This window comes from Emydura macquarii, unplaced genomic scaffold, assembly GCF_026122565.2.
Source record: "Emydura macquarii macquarii isolate MOO-44397 ecotype Brisbane River unplaced genomic scaffold, CSIRO-AGI_Emac_v2 contig_1551, whole genome shotgun sequence".
Classification (NCBI taxonomy): Eukaryota; Metazoa; Chordata; order Testudines; family Chelidae; genus Emydura; species Emydura macquarii.
Genome location: NW_027131688.1, coordinates 20733765 through 20751158, shown reverse-complemented (window position 1 = coordinate 20751158; position 17394 = coordinate 20733765). Strand labels below are relative to the sequence as shown.

The following is a 17394-nucleotide window of genomic DNA, read 5'->3' as shown; positions in this document are numbered from 1 at the left end:
CATTTAGACTCTCCTAGGTCAAATTTATACCCAGTTACCAAAGGGTGAGAGCGTCTAAGACAATAACATACACCCTGTGATGCTGAAGGAGGTGTAAATTATAGTAGGAGGTAGCCTTCTTCAACTTATATAGTCCTATACCTCATGTTAGGACTGGTCTACACCTAGGTATTACCAGCTTAGCTGTGTTGGTTAGGGCTTTGACTGTTTTGCCATCATAGCTACGCCAGCAAAAGCACTAGTGTTTTTTGCTGGTTATAGCTTATTTCACTCAGAGGCACAAAATGTGTTCCATGGCCTCTACGCAATCCACCCGCCAGGAGAACTAACCAACTGGTATAAACCGCACTGGCGAAAGGACTTTGTTTTGCTGATAAAAACTGTCTGCACAAGGAGGGTGTGCCAGTATAGCTTTACTGGTATATTTATACTGGAAGCCCTTTTAAGTGCAGATGGTGCCTTAGTTGCTTTTCTTGCTTGCTCTGTGCTGGCCCTTTGGAATGTGAGTTAAACCATTTCATGCTCCTTTAAGCGCCGCTCAATGGGCAAAATTCAAAGGTGAAGTTTAAGGGAAGGGTGTAAATTACAAGTTGGTAAGGGGCTGTGATGAGTCATGAGTAAGTCTAATCCAAATGCAGGTGCCTAAATAAGTGGGTGAATTTTTAATCATGCCGAGGGCTCAGCACTTGAAAATCAGACCACTTATTTAAGCACCGAAATTTGAATTTTGGAGCTTAACTTTAGTTGCCCAGTTTTGAAAATATTGGCCAAAGGAATCTAAGTTGCTGTGATGTGTGACAGGGCGTCAGAAAAAGGGAAAAATGGGTCTCACTTTTCTCTGAATATTCATAGACTCGTGGAGTGTGAGGCCAGACGGGACCATTAGAGCATCTAATCTGTATAACACAGGCCCTTAAATTTACCCCTGCATTGAGACCAGTAATTTGTGTTTGGCTAATGCGTATCTTCCAGAAAGGCAACCAGTCTTAGTTTGGAGACATCAAGAGATGCAGACTCTATCACTGCCCTTGGTAGTTTGTTCCAGTGCTTAATCACTCCCACTGTTTAAAATAGGCACCTTATTTCTAATTTGAATTGGTCTGGCTTCAATTTATACCCACTGGATCTTGTTATGCCATTTCCTGCTAGCTTGAAGAGCCCTTTAATATTCTGTAATCCCTCCCTGCAAAGGGAGGGAGTGTTGTACTGTCATCAGGTCAATTGTCAATGTTCTAACTTGTTCCAAAAGAATCTACTTTTAAGTTATTATCCCATCCACATGGCTTTCATGATCCCACTGAAGTCAAATGAAGTGTTGCACTCCTGGAAATAAATATTGGACCAGGGGCATGCTTGACATTAATCAAAGTCTCTCTGTCTCTCTCCCATTGTGTCCTAGTTGTGTCTCCCAGTGCCTTTCCTTCAGGTGAGTCACCCTATGAGTTGAAGAAATGTCTTGTCCAACCTCCAGTGTAATGGTTCTCAAACCGTTGTTCATGGAGCATTTGCTACTCACATGTTGCTGATTCTTCCTTGTTTCTAGCTGCTAAATGTCATTAAAGGAAACTGAAAACTCATGTAAGCAAGGGCTGAGTGTCTGAGTGGCGCTCCTCCTGCCCAGCAGCTGAAAGGGGGGAGAGGGGACATTTTATTTGCATAGGCTTTGTATTTGCATGAGTTCTCAGCATACTGCATAAGCACACCAGGTGCTGAGCATGATGGGAAACGGTCAATATGTCTGGTATTGTGTTACAAATCACTTTTGTGTTAACTGCAGGGGTAATGAAATGCTGTCCTTTGATTGTATTAACAATGGCAGCAGATCTGTGTTTAGCCTGTTCTGATGAAAAATTCACTCTCATCTAAACAGAGCCCAACAAGGGTGGTGGACAGATGTATCAGCATTTTAAGGGCAGCAGGTCCTTGGGATAGTCTTAGGGGGTTATGCCCTACAGTTTACTTCTACACCCCCCCAACAACCTTCCCCCTAGGTCCCTCTTCAGGGACCCCTCTCATGAGCAACTCCTCTTGCAGGAAGTGGACACCCTTCTCAACAGAGGAGTGATGGAAGTGGTTCCTCAAGGCAAAAGGGGGAAGGGATTCTAGTCGAGGCACTTCCTCATCCCCAAGGCAAAGGGGGGTCTAAGACCCATATTAGACCTGTGTCATCTAAACAAATATGTCAAATGACTCAGGTTTCGCATGGTTTCCCTAGCCTCCATAATCCCTTCCCTGGATCCAGGAGACTGGTAAGCCACCCTCCACCTCAAGGACGCATACTTTCATGTGTCTATCCTCCCCAGCCACAGGCACTTTCTTTGCTTCACGGTGGCTGGCTCCCACTACCAATTTACAGCCCTACCTTTTGGCCTCTCTTCGACTCCAAGGGTGTTCACCAAATGCATGGCGGTAGTGGCAGCCCACTTGAGATGAAAAGGTGTGCAAATTTTTCCTTACCTGGACGATTGGCTGATCAGGGGCAGGTCCAGGTTCCAAGTGCAGGAGAGCGTGACCCTCACTTGCTTCACATGCAGCAGGCTGGAACGAGCAGAAGTCCACATTAACCCCAGAGCAGCATATAGAATTCATTGGGGCCACATTGGACGCTTCCCAGGCCAGAGCCTTCCTGCCTCAGCCACGTTTCGAGGCGATGGTCTCTATCATCTCCCAGCCGCACTAAAGGATTGGCTGGCAGCGTGGTATTTTGGGTAAGATCCAAACTTATATTGATCTGGTACTGTGGCTGACCCTTTGGGGTCAGGAGAAACCTTTTCGGTAAAGAGCATAGCGTTTTAAATAACTGGTCTCTTTACTGGACCTAGTGGCTGATTGGGAGCTAGAGACTGAAATGCAGTAAAGGGGGCTCTGTGTATTTTTATTCTGACTTCTTGATAACCGGTGTGAGGAATCTGAAGCACAGTTTGTGGCTGGTTGGGAAGTCTGACTTCAGTGTCACCCACCAGTGCTGGGAGAATCTGCTCTTCTTTTACAGCCTGCCCTGACCTTGGCATTTCCAGGTGGCTACCCTGGGCACGGACGAGTCACAATGGCATAGTTGGCAGGATCCACAGAACCAGAACATTTGGGTTTTGGATCAGAACCTCACGCTATTCCAAATTTTAAAATTTGATACTGAGAGTGTTAAAGATTAAAGTTAGTCAGGATGAGTGATTCACAATCAGATAAAGCAATTAAGCTGCAAGCCTTGAGAGAGAGCCACATCTTCAGCAAGAGAAAGAAATGGCAGAACTTCGCTTGTTGTCACCACAAAAGGTGGCTGAGATAGAAAGAGAAGATGAGGAGAGAGCCCAGGAACTCAGAAGGCTGAAACTAGAATCTGAGGCAAGAATTTCCAAATGTAAACGTGAAATCCAAGCAATAGAAGAAAAAGCCAGAATCCAACTCCAGATCCTGGAAAAGAAAATAGGTCTGACCTCACCTGGAAGTCCAGTTTCTCTTAACAGTGATTGGGAGAAAATCTTTCCAGTTTATAGCAGTTTTGATATGTTTGATGCTGATATTGTAAATATATGTAACCAGGCTAATGTCACCCAATCCAAGAAAGAGTATAAATGTAAATCTCCTGTGTTACCTGTAATCAACAGGGAAGTTTGTGAAGGGTGGGTGCATGACTATAAGCAGTTGTCTGTATTTAGCCAGATGTACTGTGACAAGGAAGAGAGTGTCTCTAGCCTTGGGATTGTGGAAAATAGCAGCTTGTCTGTTCAAAAAAGACGTTTATCTACTGAGGGAGAAACTGTCTCCAAGTGCTTTTCTGTTGGGAGTGGCACTTTGCCTTTTAAGGAAGCCATCCCACGCTCCCACTGTTTATCTGTGAACAGCCACAAGGGCTGGGGCAAGGGGGAGGAAAGTTCAAAGTATTTGTCTGGTAAGAACAGCAGTTTATCTGCTGGGGGAGAGTTGGTCTCCAGTGTTCTGTCTGTGGAGCAGGCAGAAAGTACCTCTCAGCTTATGCTGATGGAGGATTTGTCAGTTGTACCAGAGGTGGTTCTGGATTCAACTAAAACCCAGGGAGGAAATGTTCCTAAGCCTGTGTCTGTTGGTGGTAATGACTTGCCCAGGGAGGAAGCTACCCCAATCTCCAAAACTTTGGCTGGAAACAGTCATGTGGGCTGGGACAAAGGGGAGGCAATTTCAAATTGTTTGAATGTGAAGAAAAGCAGTTTATCCGCTGAGGGAGAGTTTGTCTCCAATCTTCTGTCTGAGAAGCAGCCAGAATGTGGCTCTCAGCTTATGCTGACTGAGGATGTGCCAGTTGTCTCCGAGTTGCTTCTGGACTTAACCAAAATCCAGAAAGAGTCTGTTAGGGCTCAGGAAAATGTTTCTTTAGAGCAACCTCTAGCTGAAGAGGGAAAAGACAACATTTCCTTGGAAAATGGATTGTTGCCTAAAAATGCTCCTGAAGGAATAAAACCTCCTAGTAGCTTTTGCAAGCAGTTTGCCAAAACTGAAGGGTGTAAAACTTGATTAAGTTAGCTCAGGATGAATCCAACTGTAGCAGGAAGCAGCAGTTTATATGTTGAGAGACTTGGGTCAGTTTCTAACTGCCAGAGCTTTTCACATGTGGATGGATTTGCTGACTTTGTTTTAGAAAAATCTGGGATGGATACCTTGGAAAAGGTTCCAGATGGAGTGGAAATTATTCGGAAGCTTAAACAGCCTTGTAACCAAGTGGCTGTGTTGGTCAGTATATTGGGGAGACAATGATGTTGGAACATGACTGTCTCCATGCTAACTCTGTAAGTGAACAGATAGTGTCTCAGATTCAGAGGGAAGACTGGGCAGCTGAAGCTACACAGAAAGACAGATGTGCAGTTGATCTCTTGAGAATGCAGGGGGTGGCAGAAAAACTCTCACCTCTAAATGCTTTGGATATATCTTGAAGTCTCTTAGTGGACTCAGGTACATTTGATGCTATGTGGAGTCAGCGACTGGCAATGAAAGAACATCAGAACCCTTTTTACCAGGTGCTAGTGAGAATGGTTGATATCTCTTTAACACCAAGTCCAAACTTGAAATGAGTAACAGTTAAAAATTTGCAAAACTAGTGAACTAGCTAGTGTGTGTGTGTGGTAGTGCAAGTTACCTGCCTGACAGGGGGGAGAAAGATCTATCCATACCTGTTAGCACAGAGGACACAACTGGCAAGTTCACATAATACAAGCAGAGATTATGCAGTAAGAGTAGATCCAACCCACTACTGAGCTAACTGAACCCTTACAAATGTTTGTAAAAAATTGGATAAACATATCCATAACTTCCATTACACATATAACACATAAACATAATCATCTTAGAAAGGCTATAATGTGCTAAGTAACAGTACCTGACATGGCATATCTCATATGAATTATTATTATTTTGACACACTGATGTTAAATAATATAATAAATGCCCCCCCAGTCCAACCAGCTTACATGCAGAAGAGAAGAATGAGGGGGGATTTGATATCAGCTTTCAACTACCTGAAAGGGGGTTCCAGGGAGGATGGAGCTAGGCTGTTCTCAATGGTAGTAGATGACAGAACAAGGATGGTCTCAATGGTCTCAAGTTGCAGTGGGGGAAGTCTAAGTTGAATATTAGGAAAAGGTTTTTCACTAGGAGGGTGGTGAAGCACTGGAATGGGTTACCTAGGGAGGTGGTGGAATCTCCATCTCTAGAGGATTTTAAGCTGTGGCTTGACAAAGCCCTGGCTGGGATGATTTAGCTGAGGTTTTGAATTTTTGAGCAGGGGGTTGGACTAGATGACCTCCTGAGGTCCCTTCCAATCCTAATCTTCTATGATTTTATGAGCTATCCCCTCCCCTGGTGTAGACAGAGCTATGTCGACAGGAGAGTCTTTCCCACCACATAGCTACTGCCTCTCAGGGTGGTGGATAAACTATGCCAATGGGACAAACTGGTGCAGCTGCGCCACTGTAGCTCTGTATGCGAAGACAAGACCCCCTCCTCTTTTTCAGTTTTAGTTAAGTTTCAGCGAAGTGGGCTGGAACTCCCCAGTAACACCTGTGGTCTATCAATGCGAGCCTGGGAAAAGCACAATCTTTAATCCCTGAGGGTACAGGTCAGACTGGTGTTTGGTTCCAAGAGGAATGAAGAGCTTTTAAAACACAACTTTGGGGCAAGCTGGGGGCTTAATAGCAGCAGCCTGAACTGAGCAAATAATTCCCAGGGAATTGTTTATTCAATGAGCTTAGCCTCATTCTGTGTGCGTGGAATGTCTGTGAGCAGAGGGGCGAGTCCTTCAAATGGACACATTATTAGATGAATCTCTTAGAGCGTTTTACACCACAGGTTGATGGTGAATACTTGAAATTCACGCTGTGTTGCTTAGTTGTGATTGGCCAGAGGAGTTCCATAGTATTGTCCCTGATTGGCTGAGAGTAAAAAAGCTTCCAGCACCAAGCCTTGAACATGCAAATATAAAATCCACTATTATGCCTGTAACTTCAAACATAGTGTAAGGGGACCGCTGGGCCCTTACTGAAACGTAGTGGGGTTTTGGTTGGCTCCCTCCCAGTACGAAAGGACAGGGGAAGTGCCGATGAGAAATCAGGACCTTGAGACGGACAGACACCAGGGCCAGTGGGGAGAGTCCAATGTTCCATGTAAGCCTGATTGACAGGGTAGACAGGCCAATGCGGGAGTCAGAAGGCCAGGGGCGTCCCGTCTGCTATGTGAGCTGGAGCTGCCCCGGGCAGAGCAGGGCTGAGCAAAGAAGAGAGCCACACCCAGAGCTACGAGCCACCCGGGGAGCAGCTGTGCTGGGAGCCGAACCACAGCAGCCAGAACCAGAGGGGCCAGAGTAGCAGCCTAGGGAGCTGAAGTGGAGGCAGAGTGGAGCTGGGGCTGGAGCTAGGTGCGGTGATCAGCTGGAGAGAGAGAAAGGGGGACCCTGGGCAGTGCCCACCGTAAGGTGATGCCACCAGCCAAGTGGTTTTGGAGGTTGGACTGGGAGAGGGATCGTGATCCTGACGGGGGCCGACGCTGGGGAGAAGGGTCCTGCCACCTAGCGCCTGAGGCGTGTGGCTGCTGCCAGAGCAAGTGTCCAACTCTCTGCAGCACGGCCAGGGCCTGGGCAGGAGGCTGGGATATGTGAGGAACAGACTGTGCACGTCCCTTACACACCAGAGACGCTGTCTGTGGTGACCCTATGAACCCGAGGCGGCGTTAGGTGTTTTCCTTTGACTTTTCCCATTTTTTCCTTAATTTTTTAATTTGGTGGCTGTTTAATAAATTGTATTTGCTTGAACTATATGTAATGATCAGTGGGGTCAGGGAAGCCTCCAGTGCAGAGAGAGCACCTTGGAGTGGGAACACCCTAGCCCCTGTTCTAAGGGACCATGACAAGATTGGGGGTTGAGCCCCGTAGGAATCCTGGGCCCAGCCTCGTCACAGTTACCAGGACTCTGCCACACAGGAGAGCGGAAGGAAGGGTCCTTGTGGTCAGGCAGGCCGCTGGGTGAAGGGAGTGGGAGTAAAGACTCAGCTCCTTTTGATAACCAATTCCACCATGGTAGTGTATAAGCCAGGAAGGTTCCCCACAATAGCAGAACCATCCCCCCATTTACAATGGAAATTTCCATATTAGATCAAACCAGGGTCTGTGTAGTCCAGGACCCTATCATTGTGATAGTGGCCAGTATCAGCAATTTCAGAGGAAGGTGCAAGAAATCCTGCGGGAGACATTTATTAGATACCACCCCAACGCTTGAGCAGTTAAATCTTGGGGAATGAGGTCCATGAGCTAATTGTGCATTGTGTGTGTGTGTGGGGGGAGGGGGGGGAGGGGGAAGAGGGAATAGTTTTACTAGTTCTGAACTTGCTACAATTTCAGTTTCGTTGAATGTCCCGGTGTCTTTGTCTTTCTGAGACAAGGTGACTAATTCTACCTTCCCTACACCAGTCATTCTTGTGTATGCCTGTACTGTGACCCCTCTCATTCGCCTCTACTCTTGGGTAAGCTGCCCCAATCTTCATCCTTTCTCTGTATAAGAATTTTTCTGTGCCCTTAACCACTCTTCACCAGTATCTGCTGTGAAACTCATTTGCTTGAATGTTCCCAGAGTGGGACCGCAAAAGGGCATGAACATGTCTGAAATGAATTTGAAGTGCTAACCAATAGTCACAGAGCTGTTTTCATAACTGACCCAGCGCTAGTTGAAGTGTCCAGGAGAGCTGGTTTTATTCCCACTCCAGTGGTGCTACTCTCTCTGCTGACCAATACCAGTACAACAGTTTATTTCTGGGTGTATAATTGGACAGAATCAGACAGGACAGAAAACTGGCCAGAAAAGCAATCAAGTCATTGGATTCCCCCGCTTGACTCTCTAACAGGCAGCTTTGTCTAATGGCTAAAGCCAATAGTATTTTTGGTTCCGCCACTGATTTGTAACATGACCTTTGGCATGTCAGGTGACGTGTGTGTGTGAGTGAGTGAGAGAGAGAGAGAGATGCCCAGTCTGTAAAATGGGGATTACTCCCCTTTGCTGCCTTCCTGGGATGTTAGTTAGTTAGTCAAAATTCATCCCGCATGTTGAAAACGTGAAGGGCACCATGGTGTTAACACCGGAGATAGAGCTGTCTGCTTTCATTTCTGTCAATTGATTTTCATTTCCTTAATCTATTTTTCTCTCTTTCTGCACCACGTACCAGTCTAACCTGTGTTTCTATCTATCTAATTCACATTTCTCATGCATCCTTCTGTTTCTCAGCAGTGTTGAAGTGCCACATACGTAAGTGAGAGCAGCGTCATTTCTGTCAAAGGAAGGAGGTGAATCTCCAGGAGTCTGCGTGTGTGCTCCTTCCCTCGGGGTGGTTGTGTTCCAAGAAAACAATAACAATGCTCCAAGCGCTGTCTGCCCTGCACAGAGGTGGGTGAGTTTCATTACCTCAGTGTTTACATAAGGAGAAAGTGAAGCGATTTGCCCAAGGTCAGAGGCAGGAACTGAACCTAGTTCTCCTGACTCCCAGGCCAGTGGTCTGCCCATTGAAGCAGGCTGCCTTACCATCTGGTTCACACCCTCCTTTACTAGGGGAAGGCTTGCACGGGGGATGAACCTTTCATTGTGCTATCATTCCTCACCTGTGGTAATGAGGAACTGCACAGCTGAGGGCCCTCCACCCGGAATACCCATCCTCTGATTCCCCCCCATGCCCAGGCCCTGGTCCCAAAGGAGGGGTTCCATCCACCAAAACATCCCCAGGGAAGGCAGTGGCTTGCAGAGGGAGAGGCAGTCTCTGAAATCACTAGGCCCCAGCCTATTGTGGGATTTCAGAATCAAGAGCTAGGACCCTGAAATGATGCTGAATGCACCCTTCTGCATGCAGGGGCGGATTGCAGCACCCCTGTTGAGATCTCTGGCCAAAGTGGTGGAATATTATAGGCAGCATGTGCTTGATGTCCTAGACCACTCCCTGTTTGGGAGTGAAGCCCTGGCACTGCTGAAATCAGTGGAAGAATTCCTGACTCCAGTGGGGCATGTCTCTGGGCCCTCACTACTGCTGAAGGGTGACAACCAACAGCTGCTCATGAACTAGATTACAAAAACAATCTCAACTCTCTTTCATGTGCAATGGCCATAGCTATTGTTCTGAGTCGCAGACATAGGGGAGTGGGGCAGCCATTAAAATATAGCGCCCATGGGGAGCACATGCGGTGGATTCATGCTTCTCTTCTGGTTCACATTAACAGGGAAGAGGCTGAGTCTGAGCCAGCTGGGAAGCAGCAGCTCTGCTGTGTTTTGTGGGAATGATCGCTGCCTTGGGACAGACTGCTGTGTACGTTCCAGCTGAGCGAACGGCACTGGGCCGGAAGCTGACCCTCCCGGCTTATGTGTGCTTTGTGTATACACCGCTGTGTCCCCGGGCACACATGCAACCTGCCTGCTCATTTTTATTGAGGGATTTGTTTGGTTTCTGAGGATGCACTGGACAGAACTGTTCACATGCTGGCAGCCAAATGATGATGCCAAAACCGAGGCGAAACCTGTAGCCCCGTATGACCATGATTTGCTTGCCTTTGTACTTAAGCAATCTGTCTTTCCTGAATCTTTTATGGCTGAACTTTCCTTTCCTTCCATCCTGCCCAATTCTGTGCGCCTATGAAAATACAGGGGATTTTACTGCTCGCCAGCATTAATCTAAAGATCCCCCAGGGTTGGATTTGTGACTGGTAATGAGTGAGGGACATCTCTTTGCAGCCAGTCCACCTCATGGAAAACACTGCTATGGGCTCGGCCAGCATCCAGCCAGGTGGCTGTTGTCTTGCAAGGTTCGCAGGCTACATTCCTCTTCCTTCTCCCTGACTCAGGAAAGGTGGCTCCGTGGAGGTCCTCATCTTCCCCTCCCTTTCACTGGAAGGTCTGTGGGGGAAGGGGAGTAGGGAGTGGTGGGGAGCTGAAGGAGTTAGTCTACATACCCTGTTTAATACGATAGCTTAGCTCAGCTCTCTGGGGGCAGGGAGAAAGTCTCTGAAGAGCGACTGCAGTGGAGCTCCCTGATTAATCCCAGCTGAGGACCAGGCCCTTTGAGAAAGTCCCTTTCTAGTGTGTTTTTTGCAGGGGCTTTGACTGACATCATTTTGCGTGTGTGCGGTTTTTCTTTAAAACTGCGTCAGCTCCTAAAACGATTTCTGCAGCATTAGCCAGACCTGCCCATGGCCCCAGATGCCACCACTTTCTTCAGCGCTCCTCTGGCTCTGTGGGAAAGGTCCTGACTGTCTCAGTCCCACTGCTAGCAGATAGGTGCCCACGACACACAGCCACCGCTGGAAGTGATCTCGGCTGGAAGCTACTGGGTCGCTGGGAACCACTGGATCACTGCCCCTTTCATCTGCAGTGGGGATAGTCCCTCCACCTCAGGGCCGAGGCACATGGGCACATGGCAGCGTGGGAAAGATTGTGCTGCTGCTACCTGTGCTGTGCTTGGTCAGGAGGGAGGAGGCCGCACTGAGCTGCAGGATGCATTAGTAAGAAATGGGCAGGTTGTTACCTTTCAGACCTCCAGCCTAGTCTGCTCTAATGCAGAGACATCCTGAGGCTGTGAGCAGGGGAGGCACCTGTAATTTAAGCACCGCGCCCACTTGACTTTCTTGTTACATCGAATGAAAGTGGTCTGAATTTCCACGGTGCTGAGCACGCAGCTCCCTTTGAAATCAACGGCAGCTGCTGGTGGCAGACATCGCGTCAGCGACACAGACACCGAGACATTGTCTTAGAAGCCTAACTTTGGGCTCCTGTTTGAAAGCGTTGGCTACAGGACAGAGAGATCCCTTCTCAGGACGCCTGCTGCCTGGGGTCATCCTCCAGCACAGACAGAGTAAGCAGAGCCTGGAGCACCACATGCATGTAAGCTCTGAAGTTCCTGGGCCAGCCCTTTTTTCCTCTCCGGCACTGGGAGGGGACAGGAAACAATTGGATACCACTGGCTGCTTGCCTTCCGTTCCTTAGATCCATAGATTGCAAGGTCAGAAGGGACCACTGTGGTCATCTAGTCTGACCTCCTGCATGACACAGGCCACAGAACTTCCCTGAATTAATTCCTGTTTGAACTAGAACAGATCTTTTAGAAAAACCTCCCATCTTGATTTAATATTTTCCAGGGATGGAGAATCCGTCATTAATCTTGGTAAATTGTTCCAACGGTTAATGACTCTCACGTCACGGTTAAACATTTGCAGCTCGTTTCCAATCTGAATTTGTCTGGCTCCAACTTCTTTCAGCCATTGGCTCATGTTATACCTTTCTCTGCTAGAATGAAGAGCACTCTGTTATCCCATTTCTGTTTCCCATACAGGTACCTGGAGCCTGTGATCAAGTCACCCTTTAACCTGAAGCTAAATAGCTTGAGCAACTCCAGTCTCTTGTTGCCACAAGGCATGCTTTCCAATCTTTTATTCAGTCCATTGGCTCGTCTCCCATTTCTCGACATCCTTCTTGAATTGTGGACACCAGAACTGGACGCAGCTTTCTGGCAGAGGTTGCACCAGTGCCAAATACCGAGGTATTGTGGCCTTCCTCAGAACCTGGGCCCAAGGACAAGCTGCACCCCCCCTGCTGGGCAGATCAAGGCTCTGCAAAACCCCCCTGATGGGCAGAACAAGGCCCTGCCGGCGGAATACCCTGGGAGAAAAGGGGCGGAGCCAGGACAGGGAAGGGAAGCTTAAAAGGCCGGCCTAGCAGCTCAGTCAGGGGAAGGCTGCTGCCGGAGACAGACGTGCCTTCCCCGAGGCTGTGGTCTGGCCTGACCCTGACCCAGGCCCTGCGGTGCAACCGCCCCACTGACCAGAGCCTGCCTGGGCTGCCAGGCCCGAGTGACTGGATAGGGCCGCTGGGTCCTAGTAGCTGGGAAGAGCTACCCGAGACCACTGAATGGGAGCAACCCCCCGAGGCTGGCCCTGACCTGGAGGAGCTGCCTGACGCCAGGGACCGACTGGAGCTGCCTGAGCCCAGTATGCTGGAGGACCCGCTGGGATCCTGGGACCGGGAGGAGCTGCCCTCCGCTGACCACCCTGAGGAGTTTCCGGACCTCTCAACGGTTTGGGACTCGTGGGGCTCCCGCTCGCTGTCTACCCCAGCGACCAGGAGGAAGACGCCTGGCTGCAGGTACCCGGGTACAGGGTGGGAGGAAGTAGCCCAGGGACAGCCGAACATAGTTTGGCTGAGGCTGTGGCTAAACCAGTCAGCGCTTGAGGGCTGGGGGCTACAGACCCACTAAATGCTAGTTTTTTCCCGCCGTAGACCAAGGCACTGTGGCCTTTCTCGGAGCCTGGGCCCAAGGAAAAGCAGCACCTCCCCTGCTGGGCTAGGCCCCACGCTTACAAGCCTCTTTATTCCTACTTGATAGTCCCTCTTTATCTATCCAAGGACCACATTAACCCTTGTGGCCCCAGCATTGCACTGGGAGCTCACCGTGAGCTGATGATCCATTGTAGCAGGGCAGCTGGCCCATTAAAACTGGGCTCAGCTCTCTTGTTCCAGTCTAGGTGCTCCCCGTTGGGCCAGCTAAGGGGGTGGAGCAGCACCTGAGGGCTGTAGAGCGTCCATCAGGAGTCAGAACCGACTGAATTAGTCAGGAGACGAGAGCTGCCGGACACAGAAGGTGCTTCCTGGGAGCGGGCGGAAGGTCTGGTGGCTGGAGAGGGCTGAAGGCAGGAGGAGCAGCAGAGGGAGAGGCTGACTAGCTCTAAGCCACGAGCCAAAGCTGAAGGCCAGAGAGGGTTGAAGGCAGGGGGAGCAGCGGAGGAGTTCGACCGCTGACTTCTGCTTGCTGGAGAGCTTGACTCTGAGGCACGGTGAGGGCCAGGGGGAGTGAGATGCTCCCAGCAGAAAGGCTGTGGGAGTTCCCGCTGGGAAGAGCAGAATTGCACCCCAGAAGGAAAGGCTGGAGTGGCTGTCCCAGTGGTGGGCAGAGGAGGACAGACAAGGAGCTTGTCTGAGATGGAAGACACTAGGGTATGGTGAGAACAAGGGCTGTATGCCCTGGAGTGATATTGGACTATGTTTTGGGGCTTTGGTTGTGGACGATTTGCACTATGTTTTGTTAATAAACTATGTTGATGGAGTAGATGACAAGCTTGCATGGAGTTACCAGGGCCCCAAGAGGGAAACTGAGGTGAGGGGCCACTTGCAGGGCTGTCCCAAGGCTGCAAGGGGGCGCCAGGCAGGAGGCCACTCCTTTACATCCACCATGAATCCCGAGGTTTTTTCCGAGTTACTGCTTCCCACATCTTAAGTATGGCCTACATTCTTTGTTCTCAGATGTGCACAGGCACCTCCTCTTCTTTCCAGCTACTGAGCTGATCTGCCATAGGGGAAGGGAGGGCATGAGCCCTGTGCTTCCCTCACCCCCAATTTCCTATATGTTTTTGCTTGGTTAGGGACGTGTCCCTTTTGCGTGGCTAGTGAAGGGTTTGCCAAGGATCCGGGGGATGCTGTCAGGAAGTGGGATCAATGGAAATGCTCCCAAGTTTAGTGGCAGTGGAGCGTGGCCCAGATTAGCTGCTCTTAGCCACCGAAGCAGAAGGCGGCTGCAGAGCTGGTGCGTGTGAGAGGAAGCAGTGCATGCTGCTGCAGCTGATGTGGCTCCCAGACCTGTTTCATAGCACTTCATCTAGATTCACAAGAACGAGGAATATTTCTGAGGGCTTCATATAGCTGAAGAGGAGGGCGGCGGAGGAGAGAGAGACAGATTTCCCACAAATCTTCCCCCAGGAGAGGAAAGAAAGCAGCAAACTGGCATAGCCAGCACCAGCGCAAGTCTTGGACACAGCCACTGTGGCATGTCCACTCGTGAAGATAAGGCCTTGGGTTGAAGTGGACGTCCAGAACTGTGATGTAGCGCACAAATACCCAAACACACACCCTGACAGGGACCTCATCCCCCAGCTGGACATGGTGACACAGGGCCTGACAAGGACCTCATCGCATAGCAGACACGTCCACGCATGGCCTGACATGGACCTCATCCCACCCACAGCTGGACACCCTGACACGTGGCCTGACAGGGACCTATCCCACAGCAGACATGCCTATGCACAGCCTGCTGGAGCTCATCCTGCCCACAGCCGGACATGCTGATGAACGGCCTGCTAGGGACCTCAATCCACAGAAGATACGTTGACACATGGCCCTCGTCCCACAACCAGCCATATTGATGCACAGCCTGACACAGACACACAGGCAGACATGCTGACACACACATGCCCTGACGCAGACCTCCCACCTCCACCCACTGTCTGACACGCTGACACATGCCCTGACACAGACCTCCCACCCCCACTCACTGACGCACGCCATGGCACAGACGTTCCCTTCCCAATTTAACCTGCCACACCAACAGATCCTCCTACACACACCCCCATACAGACAAGTACACATGTTCCCGCGTGCCCATTCATACACACCAACTGATCAAGATCCATAGTAGCACATACCCTCATATACCCCCCATCACAGACCCACTGACAGAAACCGTGATGGAGCCTGTGCATACCTACCACAGTCCCACAGACATATGCATGTCAATAGTTCAGCGCAGAGACACACAGCAACCAAGACCCTCTGACAGACGCAGGGCATCTCCTTGCACCCACCTTAACCCAGACCCTTACATGTAGTCATCCTGAGACTCCCCATCACCCCCCCCCCCACCCCGATGCAGACTCACTGACCCTAAGCATCAGAGTTTCCTCAAGCCAGAGGCAGACCGGGTGCGAGGGGAGGTCGCTGGGAAGTGGCTGCTGAGTGGTGAAGCTGGGAGAGCGTAGGTGAAGAATAGCTGAAGCAGGCAATAGCCGGGAATTCTCCGTCTGCCTCTCTGGGATTGTATGTGCTTTTTGCCTTCTAGGGCATTCAGAGAGAGACAAATTGTTGTGAGGAAATATGGTCCTCCTCCTACATTTGTTCATATTACTGCCCATTACTCCCTTTGACCCTTGACAGCCTGGCCCAAACTGTGCTGGGATAGAAAAGGAGCCATAACTGTGCAGATAATGAGAAAATCAGTTGGTGTGCGAAGTACAATTACAAGTTATTTCTGTGAGCTGCTTTCTTCCAAGAATACTAATTGAAAACACATTGACACTACTATTAGGAATCATAAGATAAGAGGCGTTTCGGTGTGGCGAATGATATCCAGTAAGAACACTTAGCACTTGTATGGTGCTTTACCTCTTCAAAGCGCTATACAGACAGCCGAAGAATCTTCAATCACCGGAAGGCGGGCAAATACAGGTGGGGAAATCGAGGCATAGAGAGATGACTTGCCAAAGAGCCTACAACAAGGCAGCGTGGAGCTGAGACTGGAACTGTGGAGCCCTGAGGCCCTATCCCCCTGCTCTAACTATTACACCACACTCCATGCAGGTTAAAGCAAAACTGTGAAAAAATCAGGGAGCTTTGAGGAGATGTTGAAAATAACCTGGCCTCTGAGACTGCACAAGTCTCCATGTAAATGAGCTATAGCCCAGAGCTTAATAGTTCACCAATCTTTCCTCCCTGCTTCTGCTCCCCTACAGATTTTCAAGTATATGAAGCATCATGTGACACTGGCTAGTTCAAAGTTCGCAAGAGGGCTGGGAAGGAATGTGCTAGCAGTGAACTGCAAAATGAAGGGTCTGTTTTTCCTCCTCCTTTTCATGCAGCTCCTTGGTGAGTAATGACAGGAACGGTCAGAGAATGGGGAATGAGGGCAAAATGGCTTTTCCCATTTCAGGCTTTAGGCAATAATGTGGACCAAAGCCACGGACGCTGTACTTGGTGACGTATTTCTAACGCAAGTGCAAAAACTCATTTCCAAATGGACAAAGAAGGAGCGGGTGGGCTGTGATTTGTATCTCCTGTTAACTGCACCTCTGCTACTTGGGTTTCTCTGCTTTTTTTTTTTTTTTTTTTTTAAGCCCGTAGAGAGCCATCGTCTATTGAATATGCAAGTGTGTTTAACATTCAGAGACCATGATTCCTGGGCGAAAGGGCTGATTAAATCGCGAAGTGATGTTGATGTAGATGCAAAAGGTGCATTAATGCAGCACTGCGGTGCACAGTTAAAAACGGGAACTGCATAAACTGAGGCTGCAACAGTTAGGTTAACTTGCCTGCATTGCACAATCTGGGGCCAGATTCTCAGCTGGTGTAATTCAGCCTTTCTTTGTTGGAAGCAAAGAAACTATGCCAATTTACCCCCTTGAGGATTCTTGCTTGAAGGTATGCCTGATGTTTTATGGGACTGTGTAGTGTACATTTCCTAGTGTAAGCTACATATAGCCAGAAAACCATATGTTCAGTGGAGCCAAGTTATACATTCTGTTGGAACTTTAACCTTTCCTTTCCTGACTCCTGGGGATTTTAACTGTGCAGTTGTAGCATGGCTTTTTTCTTTTCTTGCTTTAAGTCAGACATGTGGGTAAGCCCCTTGTTGAACCTGGGGCTTTGTAATGTAGGCATTGCATTGCAACACTGCATTGAAGGGCAGGTGAATTCTCTGGATTACTGCTGCTGTGGCTGGAAACCCTTCACTGCAAGGCTGGGTTAGCAGGGCAACCGCAAATCTGTTTATGAAGCAGCCTTCACCATGTAAAGGACAGAAACATTTTAATTGTAATGAAGGTGTGACAGTTCTTGCGTGCCCAGGACTGTGAGCCATCTTCTTACTTCCCTGCATCCAGCCTGAGGGGGTCATGCCTGTGCTAGCTGGGTGTTAGCCCCTTAACACCCCCAGCATGCCAGCCACTCACGCTCACTCCTCTGGGCTATGCCAGCCCCGTCTTGTCTTGCAGATTAACAAAACATGCACTACAGTGCCTGAGTCCCCTTGAAGCATTCCCCACTGAGATACAGCTTCTGACACTGGTTACTCATAGAAATCCCAGATCCT

General features: G+C 49.2%; 1 protein-coding gene across 3 annotated transcripts in view; it reads left to right on the top strand.

Annotated features, from left to right (window-relative positions):
* The first annotated feature begins 6526 nt into the window (after positions 1-6526).
* Positions 6527-17394, top strand: part of AMN (amnion associated transmembrane protein) — a 57444-nt gene continuing 46576 nt past the window's right edge. Inside the window, exons 1-2 of one of the 3 annotated variants that reach the window (XM_067555023.1) lie at positions 6527-6629; positions 8739-8894. In XM_067555023.1, coding sequence (XP_067411124.1) covers positions 8864-8894 — 31 coding nt within the window. In that variant the 5' untranslated portion in view covers positions 6527-6629; positions 8739-8863. Of the gene's footprint in view, positions 6630-6708; positions 6881-8738; positions 8895-16058; positions 16173-17394 lie in introns of those variants that run through there. The other 2 variants (XM_067555022.1, XM_067555021.1) reach the window with 2 other exon arrangements.